This window comes from Lissotriton vulgaris, chromosome 2_1 (assembly GCF_964263255.1).
Source record: "Lissotriton vulgaris chromosome 2_1, aLisVul1.2, whole genome shotgun sequence".
NCBI lineage: Eukaryota > Metazoa > Chordata > Amphibia > Caudata > Salamandridae > Lissotriton > Lissotriton vulgaris.
The window spans coordinates 522792588-522807571 of NC_141687.1; the positions used below are offsets into that span (position 1 = coordinate 522792588).

Genomic DNA, 14984 nt, shown 5'->3' on the forward strand with positions numbered 1-14984 from the left:
TACACACACAGGTGTATGAAACCCGGCCATCTCCGTCGGTGCCTTGGACTTCACCACTGTGTGTTGACCTCCCACACACAGTGATAAAGGCCGAGGCACCGACGGAGAGCCAGTTCCACAGATGGTCATGACAATGAATGCATCGCTCTCTGGCTGGGGAGCTCATCTTTTGCATCATACCATGCAGGACAGGTGAACTCCTCAACAAAAGTTACTCCACATCAACCATTTGGAGTTACTAGCCATATTCTTGGCCCTAAAAGCATTCCAGAAACAAATATCAGGCAAAGGCTGTCCTAGTCCGCACCGACAACATGACAGAAATGTACTACATACAGAAACAAGGCGGGACACACTCCCTACAACTCTCCCAACTAGCACAAAACATATGGAGATTGGCTATTCCCCAGAACATTTTTCTCCTAGCCCAACATGTTCCAAGAGTACAGAACAATATAGCAGATCTGTTAAGTGCGAACTTCATCTGCAAGTTCTTCAACCGTTTTTCCACATGTGGGGACAACCAGAGATAGATCTCTTTGCCACACACAAAAATGCCAAATGGCCAAGCTTTGCCACCAGATATCCACACCCACTGTCCAAAGGCATTGTGACATGGATGAATTGGTCAGGCAGATTTGCATGCGCAAACTGCAGCAACACTCACTAAACCTCATCCTAGTTGCTCCAACATGGGCCGGACAACCTTGGTACACCACATTACTGGAACTATCTGTACTCCCGCACTAAAAACTACACCTCTTAACCCAGAACCGTGGAGAGATAAGTCACCCGGACCCAGCACAGCTCAACCTAGCGATCTGGCTCCTAAGGTCTTAGAGTTTGGTTACCTTAACCTTCTCCCTGACTGTATGAAGCTTATCAGAGAGGCTAGATGCCCCACCACTAGAGCATGCTATGCAGCCAAGTGGAAAAGATTTGTAATATACTGTTACAACAACAATATCAATTCACTAGATGTGTCTATTCAACACATCATATGTTATGTTACAACTTCAAAGGCCTATTCTAGCATACACATCAATTAGGTTACACCTAGCTGCCATAGCAGCCTACCTAAAAAATACAGAAGAGAAGGTGTCCCAGAACAGAGCGAAAGCACAATAGTAAAACTGGTTTACAAAAATAATAAGAAAGATGATTCAACTTAAGAGTAACTTTGTTATTTAATCACAAAGTACTAACACACATATTCAAGTACATAGTATGGTTTCATAAGATCACAATTCATAGTGCCCAACATGTAACGGGGAGGGAAGTGAAAGTGATAAGCGGTGGTACAAGGTAAGGACAGGGAAACAAGTCAAGTGTACTAATTAAAAATAGAACACTTCACAAATGGCTTCAAAAGAGAGCCAGACAAAGGTACAATAAATGATCATGTAGTTCAAAAAGCCAGACTTCTAGAATAAGCAGTATAATTCGTGCTAGGGATAGAAGTTGACAGTGAAGACAGTTGTCTACGTTTCGACCCAGAGAGCGTAGGGTAAGGTGGACCCTTACGGATGGGTCTTCCTCAGGACAGGGGGGGTGGGCAAGCTTCTGTGTGGGCGTAGTCTCACACGGAGATGAGGACAAAGCATGCGACCATGATTGAATAGGGAAACCGTGTTGGTGTCCTTGAATGAGAGACAGGATCTCATAGAAGGAAACTGCTGATGGGCAATGTCCTTTATTATGGAGTTGTAAAGTCGCCAGTGTGCTGTCGGCAAACCCGTGGTCTCCTAACCAGCGAGTGAATCTATCAGAGGCCTCTGAACCAGTGAATGAATCAGTCAGAGGCCTCTGACGGATTCAATTTGCAACTGCGGCCCTGGCGGGATCACAGTAATTTCGTATATCAATATTACATTTAAGAGTGGCAGCCCATATGCATGTAGTGCACAGCACAGAACAGTGACTTTAGCAGTCCAAGATTTCTGTCCAATGGTAAGTGCAATTCTTTCTTACCTTAGTAACTGCCCAGCCATACACTAGTGAGCATGACAAAAAAACATAATTTCTCCAGCAGTTTTCTTAATCACTGTGTCTGTAACAAATGTTTTCAGATACCTACATGCTATGTATCATTCCAGTCCTGAGTCACCAATCTCTCGTTGAAGGAAAACTTAAACTAATTCCCATATAGATGTATATAGTAATAGTAGCTCAAGTAAACACACTGTTATGCCTACTCCCCCTCAATCAAGCTCTAAAGAGATTATAGACAGAAATACCCTCTAGATCTGACCTCAGCATCATTACCCCCACAGGAAACAGGACCTGAGATGCCATAAAGATAAGACCTCACAGATCAGTTCGTTCAGAGAGCATACCTGCATTCAGAGAAGCGGGGCTCATCTATACCTCTCTGGGACAAAGGTAATCAAGTTTACCATTTAAAAAGAATAGATGTTGGGGAAGTAGACACAATGAATGGGTTAATAATACTGATAGGCATCCCTTGTTTGCTTTCTCATAGATTACCATATAATGACAAAGGTACAGGTGACTACAAATTATCCTCAAACACACCAAGATATTCCGGTCTATTCCTGTTCTTCCCATTTCCCTTTCTTCTTCCCCCTCTGCCTTCCCTGTGACACTAGTCGACTCTGAAATGTATTTCCGCTCAGTCACTAGTTTTGCATTTTGCATCATTTATTGACAGACATGTTATGAGGAGATTCCCTCCTAATTGCTTGCTAACTCTATCCTGACGAAGGCTCAGCTCTGCTAGCAGAAGAGCTGAATGCATTGATGCTAACTAAGCTAATATACTTAACACCTTGTTAACTATGTAATGAATATTATCCATGCTTTGCAGCACACTGGTTTGGATATAGTGGTACTATGGTCTTGCAATTATATGTCCATCATAAATGCATGGCATATGCCACATAAACATGATCACATAAAGTATGTGTGATTTTTGTATTGAATTTATGCCTGTAATGCACCGTGGGATACAGAGTGGCACCCTTATTCCATGCAGTCTTATGCTTGCGAGATAGTGAAGTACAAATCAACTGTAGAAATTACATAGCCACAGTACCAACGACATATTGTAAAGTCCAGGGCATAGTAATAATTTGCAATAGAACAAGCCTGTATTGATCGCATTAGCGCCTGCAGAAAAAATCTATGGTATGTAGCCACTAAAATCAGCAGCAAGGTGGCAGATGCTAGCATGAGCAAGTCTCTTGAAACCACCCTATTGGAAGTCATACACACTAACTATGAAGATGTGACTGCAAGGCCAATGACCATCATTTCTGTGCGATTAATTTGAGCCTCAGGTGATTCGAAATACTGCGCCTATCTGAGAAACCATTTGTTTCCACACAGAAACATTCACTTCTTTAAATGCTCTACTGCATTCTCCCCGGGCTGTGGCAAGTAGCATGATAATGGACCTCAGACGCCTTAGTGCTCAAGCCCTATCATACCGTGTTCCTCCCTATGTCCCTCTGGTCCCCCAACTGAATGGCCACATTGTATACACAGAGGCTGGTCAAGAACCACCGGCAAGTGGGGAATGGAGGACATTTGGCTTCATGTTCCGGGGTAAATTGAGTATAAGTTCCATAACAGCAGTGTTTTACATATCGTAAACCATAAAAACAGAAGCAGCTTTGCATGTTGGCAATGAGCGTTACAGGCATGGCAGCGCTTCTTTACAGGATGAAGAGTGATTGTTGTTCTCAGCATGACAACTGGGTTTTACGTGTTTAGGCGAATGTGAAAACTGGAATAGCAATCGTGCTTTAGGGGGTGAGGGTAATTATGGGTTGCTGCTTGAAAATTCTACTGCACATGCTGAATGAGCATTATTGTGGACAGTGGTAGAGGAGTGAGATGTTGAAAAACATTGTGGGTAGCGGCAAGGCTATGTTGCCGTCAATGCAAGGGTTCAGAATAGATACAGGAATGACAGTGGTGCTCTACATGGTCATTCTAGGCGGTCGGTAGGAATGGGTGCATGCCAAGGGTGTTTCGCTTACCAGATTGTGGAATGCAATGGTGCTTTACATTTTGGAAGCCGATAAGAATAATGCAAGGGCAGTAGCGCTTTAAATGCTGGGAAAATTGGACATGTTTGTAGATGTAATTAACATAGTGTATACGATAACGGATTCTGAATGATCAGTAACCTCGGGGTAGTAAATAAACCGTAGTGTGTCTTTGAACCCTGAACAACAGACCTACTTCCCTGCCACAGTAAGCAGACATGTGTTATGCGAGTGTTGAGTTTCCCATAGTGCTATACCTATGCATAACATGTTCTGTTTGGCTCAGTCTTTCTCGACCAACTGAAGGTAAAATATGTCTCTCCAGAATGGCTGTAAATTCCTTAGTCTTTTCTTTGGGCTCCTTTCTAAAAACTGGTCTCTGACTTCAACAGGATAAAGATGCATACATTTTTCACCTTTACTCTCACAAGAAAATTAAACACCTATTTTCAACTGTTAACAAATATTCCAATAATTTCCCACGTTCATCTTGGCATCACTAGGTAACTTCGACGCACCAGAGCTCGGTGGAGCACTGCGAAAAATTGGCAGAGTTCTTTCTGGAAAAGGTTAATGCCATTTATCGAGCCTTTCCGGTGGCCACTCCCTCGGCTAATCCACCTCTTAAGCCGTTATCATCTGAGGGGTTGCATTCCTTTCCTATCCTAACACCTGATAGTCTCGACATTTTGGCTCGTCAAGTGAAGTCTGGGTCCCCAGAGGACCCGCTTTGCCCAGCTGTGTTCAAAGACCTAGCGGTACATGATATCTCGCCGCTATGCTCTCTGATCAACTCGTCACTCACATCAGGCGAGGTCCCACTGAAGTGGAAGCGAGCCATGGTTCGTCCTATCCTCAAGAAACCTAGCTTGGACGGTAGCAAGCCTGAGAGCTATCGGCCAATTTCACTTCTGCCGTGGCAGGCCAAGGTGACTGAGGCGCATGTCAACGCAGTCCTCTCAGAACATCTCCGCCATGCAGATATCCTCGATGCTACGCAGAATGGGTTTAGGGCCGGTCATAGCACGGAGACGGCTCTGCTTTATATGGTGGAGCATCTTCGCTCCGTGCTTGACGCGGGACAAACGGCAGCGCTGGTGCTATTAGACCTGAGCGCTGCCTTTGACACCGTCTCGCACCCGATCCTTCTGCGGCGCTTAGAGGAGGCTGGTGTCACCGGCATTGCTCTCCAGTGGTTCCGGTCGTTTTTAGCCAATCGGGCCTTTAGCGTGACCGTCCCACCTTACCAGTCCAAATTCCATCCGTTGAACCTGGGGGTCCCCCAAGGCTCCTCGCTGAGTCCTATGTTGTTCAATCTTTACGTAAGGCCGCTGGCTGAGGTTGTCAGGCAATGGGGTATGACGATGGTGTCATACGCCAATGACACCCAGCTAGCGGTTACGATCAGCGGGGATGCCGAAGTCGATGCCCCCAGGTTTCAACAAGGACTGCGGGCGGTCGCCAGCTGGATGACGTCCAACTGTCTCCAGCTGAACGCTAGTAAGACCGAGGTCATGGTCTTTGGCAAACAACCGGAACTTTGGGGAGAGAGATGGTGGCCACGGGACCTGGGTCCTGCTCCCATCCCAGTCGCCGAGCTTAAGAACCTCGGGGTCTGGCTGGACCCTACCCTTACGTTTGTGTGTCATACCAAACGTACGGCGGCCTGTTGCTTTGGTATCCTGCGCGGGCTTCGTCCAGTGCTTAAGTTTTTCGATGCCCCAACGAGGCAGCTCATGATCCAAGCCACTGTCATCTCTAGGCTGGATTATGCGAGTTCCCTACTGGTTGGACTGAATCAGGCAGAGATTGGGTGTTTACAACGGATCCAGAACGCCGCAGCAAGATCGGTGGTAGGCTTACCAAGATTCTGCCCTACCTCTAGCACTTTGCGTTCACTGCACTGGCTCCCGGTGGCCCAGCGGATCCAGTTTAAGGTCCTCTGTGTCGCTTACAAGATTCTGAAGGGGTCCCCAGCAACGATTCTTATGGCTCTTCTAGCCCATTACACCCCAACCCGAGCCTTAAGATCTGCGGACTTGGAACTGGCTGTTGTGCCACACTTTAAACGGAGTAAGGCAGGAGGGCGTTCGTTTCAAGTTCGCGCGGCGGTTCTGTGGAACTCCCTGCCCCCGGCGATTCGTGCTGAGAGGGACCTGCTCTCCTTTCACCGTGCGGTGAAAACTTTCTTATTTCCTTAGTTTTTACACTGTTTGATTATTATTTCGTTGTGTTGTGCTGCTGCCTTGTCGGGCGCCAGGACGCTCCTTAGCTGGAGCAGCTGTGCGCCAAATAAAAACGCATAACATAACATAACATAACATAACTACCTTTGCAGGGTTACCTGAACTTGCTCTCCACCCCCCTCTTTTTTAAGGTAATATTGCATTTTCCTCTACTAGACTTATTTAATCAATGGTAAATCTTGACCAAAGTACTCCAATTCTGTGCAACTTTCAATAGCTCCCCATCAAAGCAAACATCTAATTTAACATGACTGCCTAGTCTATATAGTTCCACACATGAACTAATGGAGCCAAAGGTGGCTCAGAAGGAGGGATTCTTGGGATTGGGAAGTGCCAAGATTTAAAATAGTCCAAGTCGAAACCAGTGGTTCACCTCTGCTGATGCTTTCTTCTGGAACTCCGTCCCTGTGGATCAGTCTCGGAATAAAATTGTCCTTCAGACAGCAGTTAGAAATTAGCACTTTTCATGTTGGGCATATTGTATCAGATAGACATTCAATATATTTTTATTAATACTTCAGGTTAGCCCTAATTGACTTTACTTACAGAAAAAGTCAAAAATCTCAAACAAGTATGAGACAAATTTTGAAGAAGGGCGCAAGTTTAGGAAAGAAATGTGGTTAGGAGGAGTTTGAGAGTAAGAACTTCTTTTATAGTATCCGATTGAAAATAACGTACACCCCATCCTGAAAATGGATAAAGCGGATAGAAGAAAAGACCTAAAATAATACACTCATAAATGCCAAGATGTTGCAATGGGAAGGCGGAAGGAAGCAAGGATATGAAGAGTAGATTATTGAGGAAATAGAGGATGAAGACAATTTAAAAATGTTCCAAAGAACGAGAGGACTGTTGAAGGTGAGTAAATAAAAAAACCTACAGTTTAATCAGTTAGGACCGTTTTAATGCAAGGATAGAAAAGATAGTGAATGCCAGATTTAGAGTTTGGCGGATAAGGCATTCTGTAACAAACGTGATGGATATCGCGTTTGCCTTATTATAAAATTCCACGGGATATAATGCACTTGTAATAAGGTGGACGGGATATCCGTCACATTTGTGACAGAGAAACCCATTTGCCAAATTCTAAATTGGGCCCGCAGTGCATTAGAGTCCTCCCAAATACCCATTGTAGTGGGGCTACCTCATGCAATCCAGTAAACAAAAATAGAACATATTCTCTCAAAGCAAATAAGAGCAAGTGCTTGAGGAGAAATTGAAGTAGAACAGGATACTTGGTGAGCAATGTATGGTACAATAGTGACTATTGGTGTAATTTAGATCTTGGTCGGCGGTGGTCTTTGTCTGTATGACCAGCCATATTGAGATATCATGTCTAGTATTGGGGCATGCCACAAGTGATCTGTCCCCATGGTTGATTTACTTTTGGCAAAGATAACTGTCGAGCAGGGCTAGGATTTATTTCTGAATAAAATGATGTACCTGATGTACATGGAGTTTTCTCCCTGCCCACTGAGGCCCGCCCCCAAGACTCCACAGAGCCCTAGGGAGGGTCCAGGGGATGTATAAAAAAAGAATAATAAAACGATTAAAAACTCAATTTATTATCGTTTTATTTGGTGGTGGTGGGGCAGCTCTCCGCTCTGATGGAGCGGCCGCCGCTCCATCAGAGCGGAGGCATGTCGTTTTTTACCATTGGATTGGCACTATACCGGCACAGGTCTACTGAAGTGCATATCAACTGGCAACCATCATGCATACATTTCAAATATGGTGCAAATATTTACAAAATTACACTTGGCAAAAAAATATTCAACCCTCTCAACAGGGCCTAACAAGATCATCCCAGAGCTAATCTTGTCAAATGTCTACATCCTGTACCATGGTGGGATAACAATTCACTATTAAAGGGTGATTGGCTTTAACCACTGCTTCTCACAAAAAAACAGGCCTACAACATTTATCATAATTTTTCTTGATAAACAGACCTGACCTACGGCTTCTGCTACAACTTTTCCCTACACCTCAATCAGGCCAATAGCTGGTAACATCTATGTGCCACCATAACCACCACAGGCCTACTGTACTGAGTGTAAGCTTTCCCACAGGGAATCACCAGGCATACTGTAGTAAAATTGGAATTGTATAGAAAATTACAATAGGCAAAGAAAAATACTGTCTCTCCTTAGAGAGCCTAGCAAGTGTTATTGCAGTGCATATTTTCTATCCCCAGGGTATGTTCGGGTGGTCACCAAGACCTTTGCCTACTACGGTAATCTGTGAGATTCCATGTAACAAAATACCTGTATACTGGCTTTAACACAATATAATGGCAATCCATTCTTAACATGCTAATGCCTTTAACACATGGTTTTAACAATAAAATGGTCAGTTCTGGTGCCTTTATCATAACATTTCTTAATAAACAAATCAAACTTTTGGAATCTGGCATGACTTTTCCCTTGGAACCGATAAGGCCAATGCCATTTAACATTAGTTTTACACACGAGTCAACATAGGCTTATACCAGAGCACATAAACAGGCAACCATCATGCATAGAGTTATAAAATGACCAATATGTAGAAACATAGTTTACAAAACTCATTGATCCCCTCTCAATAGGGCCTAACAACAAACATCTCAGTGAAATCCCCAGGGTTTCTCGGAGTGGATGGCCAGTGCCTAAACCCATGCAAACTACGGTAATCTGTGAGTTCACATGTAACAAAATACCAGTCTGTAGCTGTCAACACAATGTAATAACAACCAACTCTTAAAGGCTTTCTGCCTTTGGTAAATGACAATAAATAAGCTAAACCAAGTGCCTTTGTCATAAATTTCATAACAAGCAGATCAGACCTATTGAATTCGACATAATGTTTCCCATTGCACCAATGAGGCCTATAGTTAGTCACCATACCCAACTAACGTATGCTGTTTGAGGGTATGCTTTTCTACAAGGAAAACCATCAGGCACATAGTTATAAAATTAGAAAGGTATAAAAAATTACAGTTGGCGTAACAAATTACTATCTCTCCTAAGAGGGTCTAACAAGGAACCTCACAGAGCAAATCTTCTAAACGCATAGTTTGTCACAGGGGAAACCAGAACCCTTGCCTGCTATGGTTGTCGGTGAGATTTCATATAACTAAATACCCATCTGTAGTCTTTAATATAGAGAAATAAGAATCCATCCATATGCTTTTTCATAATAAATAAGTCAGGCCTACTGACTTTATCTTAACATTTCATAATAAACAGATCAGTCCGATAGCCATGATCATTGGCTTGCCACCATAACAAACTCAGCCCTGCTGCATTGAATATAAGCTTTACCACAAGCCGAAAAGTGCAAAGTAGTCGTTTTAGTGGAAGCACACAAATTAGACCCAATCAAATCCTGTATTCAGGGCACCCAACATATGGGTGAAGCCCTAGCAACTCGCAGTAATACTCTGATAGCTCCTTTTTGTTGATCACATAAAGCTAGGCAACAGCTGTGCTGTCTGGCCAGAGCTAAACATCTATGTAGATTAGCATTGCCTGGGATAACACCAACTGCCCTCTGAAGTTTAAAGTTAATAATGGGAGGGGAGAGTGATGGAACTAGAAAACCCAATACATTCATTATGACTGCCCTCCTCCCATCTGCGCTGTTGCCAGGGAAAAACAAACACCATCAATTATGTACTTACCTAAGAAGACACTGTAACAATATTACCGTGCCGTGCGTGCTCCCCTAAAAGTTCCCAATCCGTCCCATTGTAAGCTTGAAACTTTTTATACATGTTAATGAGACTTCTCTAGGAGAGCCATATACTGCTCCTAGCTCACGCAGCTGGATAAACAAACAAACAAAATCACAGCTGTGTGGAGTGGAATCACGTTTCTCTGTGGATGCAAAACCTCTTCTGTCCAATCAAACATTGTAATCTTGTCCACCCACATAGCTGCAAAGCCTCTCTCTGTACTACTCCAAAAAGTTATTTTAAGTTGATCACATAAGATCTGCCAACATCTAAAATGATGGAGAGAATTTTCAAATGCCCTTACTCAGTTGTTTTATAGTAGCTATATCCATACAAGGTGTGCTGCTGAGGATAAATATTGTTCCTGTGCAAAGACAGACTGTTAACCATTCAAATATTTCATTAGTTCACTTTCTGAACTACCTGTAACCCATAATGATGTTGCATGTTTGTAAAGATTTGCCGAGAACCTTTACAAAGTACCAATAAAGAATAATGGCCTGGCCTATAATGTGGGATTAGTGTGAAAACACGTAGCAGGAAAGTACCAGGTAGTAGGTTCCAAGAGTTTCCATGCAAAGTTCTAATATGAGTTGGCATGCCTTTGTCACTGTATCAATGTCTCTAGGAATTCCTTAAAATCACACCCATACTTCATTTCTGCTTTTATTTATTGATTTAGATGTTTATATAGCGCTTGAATCGACTCCCGAAGGAGTATCTCTGCACTTAAGCGGGCTCTGAGGAGGGTTGAGGACACTAGCATGCTTAATAAGTGTGAAACAAAAAAGTCTTTAGCAATTTCCTAAATTTTGTGTGTTCTGTACAAATTCTAAGAGAGTCAGGGAGTTCAATCCAGAGGCGTGGGCCGAGGTAAGAGAGGTCCTTCCCTCCCAATCTTGCCCTCTTAATGATTGGTATTTCGAGAAGGTTTTTACTGCTGAAACGCAGAGCACGTGAAGGAGTGTGTGGTACAAATTTGTCCGCCAAGTAGGAGGGGCCCATATTTTGGAGTGCTTTGTGAATAGTGCAACAAGTTTTAAACTTGATCCGTTGGCGGATGGGCAGCCAAGGAGCTTCACCAACAAAGGGCGCGATGGCGACCTAGGTGGCGCGTTCTGGACCAGTTTGGCCGCTGTATTTTGGACTACTTGAAGTCTGCTCAGTAAACAGTCATTAGCGGAAATCAGCAGCCCATTACAATTATATTATACTAATAATAATAATAGTATATTAATTATATTACAATTATTAGTCAATTCTACTTAAAAAATGAACATAATTTAAATGCAGCATTACAGAGGATTAGTGGTTCTCCCCCAAAGAATACGAGTGCCAAATTTTAAAGCACACTGGGTGAGGAGCCATGGCAAAATTGGATACAACCTATAAAACAACTTCTCAGGGTGTTTCTCATCAAGCATTTATATGGAAATTATGGGGTAAATAGTTCATTTTTTAAGTAGAATTGACTAATAATTGTAATATAATACAATGTTGCTTAAAACAAACCATTTTCTACAAATGTATAGATTTGCCACATTTTTAAAAACAATTCCTAGAAGGCGACGCCCTTACCAAATCTTGTCCACTTTGGAATGCTGGTCATTGTGCTTAAAATGGGTAATTTTGTACTGTTTTTTCTAGATGTTTATTGGCTTAGGGAATTTTAATGCAGTTCTCTAATAATTACCACATTGCATTACAATCATGACATTTTGAATAATCATGGTTTAAAAAAACACATTCCAGGCACAGGCAACCCATACGCTGGAAGGGGAAAGACAAAACGGGAGATCAAAAGCAGGAGATAATGCACAAGGCTGAAGTTTTTGGGAGATAATATGTCAATATTAGCATTGCTTTCAGGAGTCCATATGCAGAGACAGAAGGAAACTTGATCATGGACTGCTTGAGCAAAGGGAAAAAGCATGAAACAGTGCCCAAGCCATCAGCATAAAAGTGGCATCCATATCCGCAGGGGGAGAGAATGCTTGAAACTCCACAAATGGGAGTGTGTGCTGAAAAGACTGAAGGGCACCTTAAGAAAGTAGGATTGAACCTGAAACAGCAAACTTAAGGAATTCAATAAACCCCTGATTAAACTCTGAAACTTGGGCACAGACTGTCCTTACACCTGATTTCGATTCCACAGTCAGCAATAATTTTGCTCCAAACCCACGACAATATCCTAGGTGTAACATGGAATAATTTTTGCTATGACTTTCTTCCGAAATACAGCTTTCACCTGTCAGTACTGAGGAAACATGTGTAATAAAAAATAAAGCATTTTTAAAAGAATTTTCCATTCCAATATTCGAAACTCTTAAAGGGGAGGAGAAATCATACAGGAAAAAAGCTACAGGCTTAATAGTTTTTCTCCTATTCAATTGTAAATCCTGCTGTTCCCAGAATGCATGCTGTAGGCAGAAGTAAGTATATAAAGAGTGTTGCATGTTTTTATCATCCAGTACTTTTTTGCTGATTTGAATATTTCTATTATCTTTAATCATGTTATCATGATTTAATTCAGTTTAATATATTTCTAATCGCCTGATAAATTAAAGTTGTTTTCCTTATTTTGTAGGTGAACGAATTGCAGAATTTAACAAGTGCTGAGGTCATAGTACCACGAGATCAGATACCGGATGAAAACGAAGAAGTCATTGTTAAAATATTAGGACACTTTTTTGCCAGTCAGGTAAACACATTTTTGTTCACAGTGTGCTATTGTGATTTGGCTACATTAGGAGGTTTTTGTAAACGTTTTGTAATTCCATATAGTGGAATTGAAGCATTGGTTTATTGCAAATTGTAATTCCCAGGACTACTTTTAATGCTGCTAAATAGTTACCTCTAAATAATGTGACAGCAAGAAATAACCCTGAAAGTACTTTTATTAATGAACTGGTTACAACACTGAGTATTGCTTCATTACCATCTTAGATAGGCCATAGACTGTTCTGAAGACCCTTTTGTTCCATGTAAATTGTTTAGTATTTTCAAGAGACATAAAATAAACGTTCAGCTGGAGTCTAAAGAGCCATGTAAGAATTGCGCTGTTTGGACATGGTTACAAGACACTTTTTCAGCACATACATAACACTAAGTCATCCGCCTGTATGCACTCACAAATGTATTTTCTTTCCGGCTTTACCCATTGTATCATCACAATGATGTCTTCATTGTCAGCGTCTAGGCCTTGAGAATTGAATAAAGTAAATTTGATGTTTCCTACTACTCTGTCTTTCAACAAATTACAGACAAACAGCCTTGCCTTTCGTGCTGTTTTAGCGGTATGGATCTTTAATTTCCATGCTTCCTTTCTTTTGTAACCTTGTATGTGGATGCAGAACATTCTTTACAATAATACAAACTGGTCTGTGGGCATTGCTATTAGAGTATTTAATGACCTCCCGCAGGGCTTTAAGTGGGAAAAACAAACTGGTGGTGCTCTAAAAGGGGCGTGGCAAATTTCTTAAAGGGGTGTGGCCTATCCGAGTAGGGGCATGGTCTAAATCAAGATAACTAGCATTGTGTGCTTAAGAAAATCAAATCATGAAGTCGCATCCAGCAAAGGATAATAAAATAGGCAAAAAAGTATATTTATTAAGTATAATAATCTATAATCTATTGTTACTGGGGCTCCAGTCCTACTTTTATACCCCAAAAGTCTTTGTTCTTCTTGTGTGAGGGGTCCTGGACCCAATCTAAACCACTTCTGGGTGCTCTCTGCCAGTGCACCTCTTCTTCCTTTGTGAGTGTGGGCCAGGGCCATCAGACGGATGGGAGCAGGAGGATGAGCCAGCATTGTGGCAGGCAGGCACAGCCCTATTGAGACCCAGGTGCTACTCCTCCCACCACTCAGATGGGTCTATTCAGCCTTGTGATGACTCAGTCAGCCTCCTGGAGCCGCCCCCAGCCCCTGTCACTCTCAAAATAGACAGTACACAACCAGGCAGAGGCACACAGAAAGGTTGAACAGGAAAATAGCCACTTTCTAAAAGTGCTATTTCCAAACTTAGAATTTAAAAACCACCTTCACTGAAGGATGTGTTATTAAATTCTGAGTTCAGGATAGGTGCAGGTTCAGACCTTACCTGCTCCATGGCAAGTTGAGGACATTTGAGCTATGATCCTGATGTTCCAGCCTCCATTCTAGGGCTCAGTGAGAATGGGTCTGAAGCGTTCTGATACCGTGGCATCCTTCATCCTGCCCATCAGGTATGCCAGGTGGCATATGTAGGCTCTGCTGTGGAACTGGAACTCTCAGTGCAGCCAGTACCAGGGTAACCTCTCGGATGCCAGCCAGTTTTAGAGGAGACTGTAAAAGACCTGCAGAGGTGGCTGCTCAACCATAATTTGACCAGTGGCTGACACTTTCCCGCTCTCCATCACAGCTGACGGTGGTGACTGATGCATCACTGCTTGGTTACAGAAGTCTTTGGGAGAGGTGGAGATCATAGTCCAACTCCATATCAGCCTGTTGGAGTTTGGGCCATTTGCACAGTACTGAAAACCTTCAAGTGGAAGCTGGTTCAGGTTCTCTTGGACAATGCCACCACCAAGTGGTACTGCAACAAGCTAGATGGAGTGGGGTATTGGGTCCTGTACTAGGAGGCTGTTCACTTTTGGAGTTGGCCGGAACGACTGGGCCTTTTCCTGGCCGTGAAGTACCTGGCACGATCTTTGAGGGTGAACGAAGTCAGCTGTTGGTGCCTGGCAGATCATGAGTGGCAATCGCACCTCAAGGTGGAACAGGGAGCATGCCAGCAATAGAAAGAAGCCTGGCAGGATCTTTTCATCACCGTCATAAAAGTGCAATGTCGAACATTTTGTGTGCTGGAGTTTCCATGAAGTCTCAGTCTCTCTGAGACGCTTTCCAGATACAGTTGAGCATGGGGACTCCAGTACTACTTTCCACTGCTGCCTCTCCTGCTCAGAGTTCTGAAGAAGATTAGGAAGGACTTGGGCGAATCATCCTTGTGGCTCTGGATTGGGCAAAGAGAGTTT

The 14984-nt window shown here is 42.9% G+C and overlaps 1 protein-coding gene across 1 annotated transcript in view; it reads left to right on the forward strand.

Moving 5' to 3' along the window:
• The window catches only part of IGF2BP2 (insulin like growth factor 2 mRNA binding protein 2), a 390975-nt gene that overhangs the window by 368835 nt on the left and 7156 nt on the right, over positions 1-14984 (forward strand). The window contains exon 15 of the mRNA XM_086955447.1: positions 12559-12672. Within this exon, the coding sequence (XP_086811573.1) occupies positions 12559-12672 (114 nt within the window). The remainder of the gene's footprint in view (positions 1-12558; positions 12673-14984) is intronic.